An 8,043-nucleotide genomic window follows, 5' to 3' on the forward strand; every position below is an offset into this window, starting at 1 on the left:
AGTATAATGTATCTAAATCATGGCCGGATTAAGAGCTTCATGGGCCTGATGCTGTCGGTTGGTCGGACAGGAAGCAACCGAGGTGACTCTCTAATTAGGCCTGATTGCCTGATTAGAGAGCCACCGGCGCCTCTGCCTGATTGTGTTCAGCCCGGCCGGCCCGGATTGCTATCGGGCATACTGAGGCGACCCAGCCCAGTCAGGCCTATTTCCAGTGGTGGGTCTGGAGCTGTCGCTTCAGTAGCCTCTATGTTAATCCGGCCCTGATCTAAATTCAACTTTTGGATTGGTTAGGTTTTATTGTGCCCCCATTAGGTAAAACACCTTCTCTATTTGCCGTGTTCTGCACTGTGTCTTTGTGGAGAGGTGGCCATCTTGATAAAGGCAGGGCTTTGCTTCCCTATGTCAGCGCTGCTCTTTGATGACTGGTGATCTATTCACTGGTGGGATAAAATTTAAATAGCAACAGGAGAAGTGAAAGTATTACAGGTTCACAGAATGGATGAAACAAAAGCGCGTAGATCCTTGCACTGCTGGTCCTTAGGTACAGCTTTCTCTCCAGCAAGGAGAAAAGTGGGCAGCACAGTAGTGACATCACCAAATCTCACTCCAATTCTCGTTGACATAGCAGTCAGAGGCAGCAGTACCTTAGATGATCTCACACTTCAGATGAAGCCGTATAGAAAGTGCCTAGGAACAAGAAGTGCGTGGCTATTTTTCAGGAATTCGAAAGGTAAATCTTTTAGGGTGCTGCTTTGGCACAGTTAACATTTCTAGATGTTCCTTATAACATAGTCAATCTTCATTGTCTGAGTGCAGATCCACTTTGACATTGGAATGAAAATCTATCTGATCTGTAGGGAACTAAGCAATTAAGGAACCCATGAAGTCGGGAAATACATAATTCTCTGTAGATTGAAAAAATATGTATGCTATAATTAGCAGAATTGAACATTTTATAATCTTATATTCTATGATAGGCATCTGAAGTTATATATGTATTTTTTTTTTCTTAAAAAGTCGAGCTTAGCTTGCCCTCCTAATCTTCTGAGATTCCATATTGGTTAGTTTCGCTACCAGTGTGCATGTGTTGTTTTTCAGCCTATACTCCTGGTACTTAGTAGTGTCTAAATACATTGAAGGGGATTTATCAAAACTGGAGCAGACACAATCTGGAGCAGCTGTGCATGGCAACCAATCAGTTTCTCTCTCTCATTTTCAAATCTTAACTCAACAAACTGAAGACAGAAGCTGATTGGTTGTCATGCTCAGCTGATCCAGATTTTGTCTGCTCCAGTTCTGATACATTCCCCCATTATATATGCTCCATAAATTGAACTGGGACCCATTGTTCAAAAAGGCTAGTTACAGTATGTATATATATTCTAGGTGGTTGAGAAAGACCAGAAAGTGGATATTGGGTTTCTGTAAAGCATTTATAGTTCTGTGATGTGAATTTTATTTGTGTATAACATCTCCCATGCAGACTTTAGATTATTCACATTTCTGCAGATCCTATATAAAGTAAAAACCACTGAACCACCAATTTTACTGAATTATCAATGCATTTGAACATCCCCTGCTCCCTCAGCTATACCTTTGCTGGACAAAGGCACGAGTCATGACAAAGTATAGAGGGGACAGTCATGCATAAATTGGGATGCTGGGCAGATATGCAATAAAAAAGAACTCTGGACAACGCTTTTATAAACCATTGCAGTGGGGCTACTGCTCATTTTTGTCTGGGTACTAAAAAAAAAAAGTTATACTCATCCTTACTTGCTCATAGAGTGATCCTGCAAGCCCCTCTCCCCTTCCTCTGCAGCGCCCTAACGTCCCAAAAATCATCACGTTCTTTACACAGTGTATAGACGTGAGGACGTTGAGTACCATTCCAATGCTGCCGGTAGGATGAGACAGGTTTCAGAGACCGGAGAAGCAGGGTGCCGGCTCAGATGTTCGGATGAGTATACGTTTTTTTTAGCACTTAGACAAAAACGAGCAGTTAATCCTTGCAGTGTGGGCCCTACTGCAAGGGTTAAGAAAAGTTTTGCCTGGAGTCAGTGGCGTAACAATCGAGATAGCGACCCAGGCGGCCGCTATGGGGCCCGGCCACAGGGGGGTCGCTATGGCATGTGGGGGTGCTGGCTGTCACAGACACAGCTCAGCAGCGGCCACGGCGCATTTCCCCTCATAGCCGCTGCGGAGCTGTGTCAGTGTCAGCCAGCCGCTGCGGCAGATGAGGGCGGTGTTCGGAATGGAGGAGGTGGGGCCCGCCTCCTCTTACATCACTGGCCAGCGACCTAAGAGCAGGTGGGGCCAGTGATGTAAGAGAAGGCGGGCCCATCGATAGCAGAGGAGGCGGGGCCCAGGGACGGAACAGGAGTCGGGGCACGGTGGCCACAGAGGCGCTGACAGGTAAGAGATCTCAGACCCTGCAGAGCTCACTATAGAGAGTCTATGGTGGGCTCTGCAGGGTCACTCTCCGCTGGGGCTCTGCAAGTGGCATAACTAGCAATCACGGGGCCCCACACAAAATTTTGCTATGGGGCCCTGTGATTTCTAGTTACGCCCGTGCCTGGAGTACTTTAAAGTGTATGTAAATCCTAGCAATAAACTTCTCCTTTTTGTTTTTTTCTCCCTCGCTTTTGGTCTGATTTTGTTATATCTGTTTTGATAAGTGGAAAAAAATACCCTTTGATCCTGTCAGAAATCCATTTCCGTCCTGTGCTCTCTGCAATATTTTGTCAACCAGTTGTATCTTTCAACCCAGGTTACCTTTGTGAATTACAGAACATCTCCATGTTGTGAGGATAAAGAGTTGGGGAGATGTTTTGAAGTCCTAACGCATTTCCAGTCCCAGGGTGACAATGCAGCATCTCTGTATAGTAAGTAAGCGTTGTCACCCTAGGACAGGGGGTGTGTCCATGGAAGAATCACCAATATAAAAGGAAACAAATATGAAATAAGAATACTAATGCAGCCACAGCTAAGCTGCAATATATAGAATGATTGTGTTTGGGTTTAGATATTTTAAATAGAGAATATTGGAAATGATTACAAGCAATTGTCATGCATACTAACCTTGTTTTTCTGCTTCTTTCCTTGTTCAGGATCTTACTTTCCTTTTCTGAAGCCTTCGGAAGGTGTCTTCAAAGTGATCTTTTGGCTGGGCTACTTTAACAGCTGCGTGAACCCCATCATATACCCGTGTTCCAGCAAGGAATTTAAGAGAGCATTTATCAGGCTGCTGAGATGCCGTTGCCGCAGAAGACGGCGCCCCCTCTGGAGAGTCTATGACCATCAGTGGAGGACATCAATGACCAGTTCACGAAGGGGTTCCGAAGGTGAAACCACAGACTTCACTTCCATGAATTCCTCGTATATTTATAACCCTGGTAACCCCGGGATAACAACAAAGAGGAAAAGTGTGGATTTAAATAGCTGGAAACTAATCTCCCCTTTTCAGAACTCTTCTTCTCAGCTGAAAGAGAAAATGAACAACCTCTCTAATAAAATTCGCAGCGGCTCCACCAAGAGCAACATGTCGGCGGCCTACAAGAGTGAAGTTGAGTCCATCTCAATGGCCGTCTCTAATGACTTTACGGAACTTGAGTATCAAATGTACGATTTATCAGACTGCTGTGGACTCAGAGAAACTGATATATAGATGTCATTTATTATTATTTTATCTGTGAGGGGGGGAAATTGTTTCAAACATTGTGATTTTATTGAAAAAGCAAATGTGGATTATAAATAATTTTTGGTATGAATATAAGTAAAAAACTAAAAGAAGAATGTGTGGTTGTCTCAAACTGTAAGTGTATTTGTTAGAAAACCATGTTCATTAAAATAAACCTGGAGGGATGTGACCCCACATTCTAAAAAATTACAATTGGCATCCAACTGATGCTAGAGACTGATAATAGACATCCAGCCTTTGCTAGAGACTGACAATAGGCATCCAACCAAAACTAGAGACTGACAATAGGCATCCAGCCATTGCTAGGGACTGATAAAAGGCATCCAGCGATTGCTAGGGACTGATAATAGGCATCCAGCCATTGCTAGGGACTGAAAATTGGCATTCAGTCAATACCAGAGACCAACAATAGGCATCCAACCATTGCTAGAGACTGACAATTGGCATTCGACCAATACTATAGACTGACAATAGGTATCCAGCCATTGCCAGGTACTGACAATTGGCATTCAGCCAATACCAGAGACTGATAATAGGCATCCAGCCAATAATAAAGACAGACAATAGGCACCCAGCCAATACTGGATACTGACAATCGGCATCTGGCTATTACTAGAGACTGACAATAGGCATCCAGCCGTTACTAGAGACTGACAAATAGGCATCCAGCCAATACCAGAGACTGACAATAGGCATCCAGCCAAAAATAAAGACAGACAGTAGGCATCCAGCCATTACTAGAGACTGATATCAGGCATCCAGTCAATACTAGAGACTGACAATTGGCATCTGGCTATTACTAGAGACTGACAAATAGGCATCCAGCTAATACTAGAGACTGACAACTGGCATCCGGCTATTACTAGAGACTGACAGTAGGCATCCAGCCATTACTAGAGACTGACAAAAAGTCATCCAGGTAGTACTAGAGACTGACAATTGGCATCCGGCTATTACTAGAGACTGACAGTAGGCATCTGGCCGTTACTAGAGACTGACAAAAAGTCATCCAGGTAGTACTAGAGACTGACAATTGGCATCTGGCTATTACTAGAGACTGACAATTGGCATCGAACCAAAACTAGAGACTGATAATAGGCATCCAGCCATTGCTAGGGACTGACAATTGGCATCCAGCCAATACCAGGGACTGATAATAGGCATCCAGCCAATAATTAAGACAGACAGTAGGCATCCAGCCATTACTAGAGACTGATAGGCATCCAGACAATACTAGAGACTGACAATTGGCATCTGGCTATTACTAGAGACTGACAATAGGCATCCGGCCGTTACTAGAGACTGACAAATAGGCATCCAGCCAATACCAGAGACTGACAATTGGCATCCAACCTATACTAGAGACTGACAATATGCATCCGGCCATTACTAGAGACTGACAATTGGCATCCAACCGATACTAGAGACTGACAATTGGCATCCAAACGATACTAGAGACTGACAATTGCCATCCAAACGATACTAGAGACTGACAAAAGGCGTCAAGCTAATACTAGAGACTGACAATTAGCATCCAGCCAATAATAAAGACTGACAATAGGCATCCCGCCATTACTAGAGAATTATATTAGGCATCCCGCCATTACTAGAGAATGACATTAGGCATCCAGCCATTGTTAGGGACGGACAATAGAAATCCCTCCAATACTTGAAAATTAAAATAGCTTTAAAAGCTGTACCTAAGGACCTCCAGTGCATGGATCTTCCTTCTCCTGTTTCATGTGGATATGTGCTTTCTGCAATTTTCCTGCAGCTTCTTACATTTTCCATAACCAATCATCAGATCACTAGTCATGTAGGGGCGGTTCTAATGTTAGGAAGCAAAGCCTTGCCTCTATCAAGATGGCTGCCTCCAGAAAGAGGCAAAGTGTAGCACAAGGTATAATAAGTCAGGAATTAGGAAAAGATCAGCTGCAGTGAGACCGCAGATAATACTGACGCCTAGTCCTTTGCCCTTTGCTTGCCAGTTTTAGTCAAAGTATCCTCAGTACAAGTCCTCTTCAATATCTGCTTGCTTTAGAAGCAATTCAGAGCAAAGTGACAGTGCTTCCTATTAGCCAACCCTCCCTCCAGCAAGGTGTATTCACCATCCATGCTTCCTCACTGTCTCCACACTGTCAGAGCTCTTGTTTTGTTCCTTGAACATGATTGGGGGGGGGGGGGGGAGCATGTAGCCTCCCCTCTTAGGCTTGAGCCTCCCCCATGTGACAGTGCTCGAGCCTAAGAGGTCAATCACCAAGCCTTTCACATTGTCATATGGAGGAAGCAATGATGTCAACAACCCAGGTACACTCCAACACATCCAACACAGAAGCTTACTCAGGCTGGAGGTGGTGGAACTTTTGCAGTATATGAAATGCAACATTTGAATTGAATCTACTGCAGTGGTGTTCTCTTTGCAAATTATTCATAAAATGGTGGTGGATAACAATAAAACAAAGCCTTCAGGTACAGGGAGTGTGCATACGTATTGTGCATGATTGCTTGACAGTCCTAAAGGATAATTTTTTTAAAGCAATATGAAGGCTGCCGTGGCTGATTACCTTCTGAACAAATTCTAAAGATTTATAAAGCTGAAAATGACTTACAATGAAGATCACTACAGTGCATAACTTTTTTCTGAATGCTCATGGGCCCACATGAAGCCTGGAGCCCCGGGTAGTCACCAGTTCTGCCTCCTATTATATTCCGCTGTCTGTCCAGGGCATCAGTTTTGTTTTTTAACAGCCACCAATTGCATTTAAGCCAGCATTGGAAGTACAAACCTGATTGGTGACACAATAATCAGAGAAAGAAAGGAAGTTACACAGCCCATATCTCAGGAAACGAATCCACCAACTTTAGTGAGGAAATTCCTGGACTTAATAGAATTCTAAACATTATCTAAAGTCAAAACTTTTTTTTTTCAGTTTTGTATAGAATATCTATAGGGTTATTCACAAAGCTGCAGAAAGCAGCCGAGTGAATAACCGAGCCGAAGTGAACAGAGCTGAACGCTGTTCGGCTATTCACTTTAGCTCAGTACGGCTAATTTCAGCCGTACATCCGTTGAAATTAGCCGTACATTGGCTTGCTTCGGCTGGTTTCGGTTCAGCTGAACATGCTCTGCATGTGCGACTGAGCCGAAGTGAAGAACACATCTTGATCGGCTGAGCCGAACCTCCGGCAGGCTACTCACTGCCATTTGGCCTATGCACATAGGGGCCGAAGGGCATTCGGCTCGGCTATTCTGCTCGGTACCTCTGTGGTACCAAGCAGAATAGAAAATCAGTGAAAAAAGTTGAAAGAAAAAAAAAAGTAGGAAAAAATGCTTAAAATTGTAAATAAATGATAAATTAAAAAAAACAAAAAACAATTGGGCGGAGCTAGCAGTGACAGAAAGCTCCGCCCAACTGTTTCCTATCTTCTAGCAGGTCCCGGCCAATGAATAACAACTGGGCGGAGCCAGCCGTGACCTAGGGCCAATTTATAGAGGAGCCAATTAACCAGAATGTCTTTGGAGTGTGGGAGGAAACCGAAGCACACGGAGGAAAGCCACACAAGCACAGGGGGAACATGCAAACTCCTTGCAGATAGTGTCCTGGTCAGGATTCAAACCAAAGATGGCAGAAGTGCTAACACTTGAGCCATAGCTATCTATCCATTTATCTATCTATCTATCTATCTATCTATCTATCTATCTATCTATCTATCTATCTATCCAATTATGCACCTGTCTCTGGGAGTGATAACTGTGGCTGTGAAAATCTTGCAATGTCTAATGAGATTTGTAATTCCACAACAGCTGGAGGGCAGAAGTTTGCCCACCCCTGATCTACATTACACGTGAAAGACGACATTTAAAGAAAACAAGATACGGGGGAACCATCTTGGTTCCATTGAGAGATCACAGTTTACAGATACAATTTATTTGGCTCTCTGGTATAATGAATACTGCATCCTGAGCTGTGTTGGGGATTAGAGAAAACCGGCATCAGCAAATGTCAGATTGTGCTTTGTTATATCCTTTATTTATTTTATACTTCAGCTGTCTCTGTCAGCGATCGATCTAATTCAATTTGGTAAACAGCGGGCGGGGGTTATCATATTGCTTACTGTAGCCCTGAAGTGATAGTGTGCTACAGGTGTTCACAGGAGAGCATTGAAGATTGGACCAGTGACCACAGATGTTTATTCCAATGCTTTGATATTATAATGTGCTCGGGGTGACTTCCTCCAAGCTAAAGACCAGGCACAAAAATGTTTCTTTAAAATATATTCCTGAATAGCCACAAAGGGTACAAATCAACTTTGTGTGCATCAAAGGACTTTGCAAACCC

At 43.6% G+C, this 8,043-nt stretch overlaps 1 protein-coding gene across 1 annotated transcript in view; it reads left to right on the forward strand.

Moving 5' to 3' along the window:
* The window catches only part of ADRA1D (adrenoceptor alpha 1D), a 127,006-nt gene extending 123,220 nt beyond the window's left edge, over positions 1 to 3,786 (forward strand). Inside the window, exon 4 of the mRNA XM_018567651.1 lies at positions 3,114 to 3,786. Within this exon, the coding sequence (XP_018423153.1) occupies positions 3,114 to 3,670 (557 nt within the window). The 3' untranslated portion in view covers positions 3,671 to 3,786. The remainder of the gene's footprint in view (positions 1 to 3,113) is intronic.
* The last annotated feature ends 4,257 nt before the right edge of the window (positions 3,787 to 8,043 follow it).

Source organism: Nanorana parkeri, unplaced genomic scaffold (genome assembly GCF_000935625.1).
Source record: "Nanorana parkeri isolate BGI_ZX_2015 unplaced genomic scaffold, ASM93562v1 scaffold1079, whole genome shotgun sequence".
NCBI lineage: Eukaryota > Metazoa > Chordata > Amphibia > Anura > Dicroglossidae > Nanorana > Nanorana parkeri.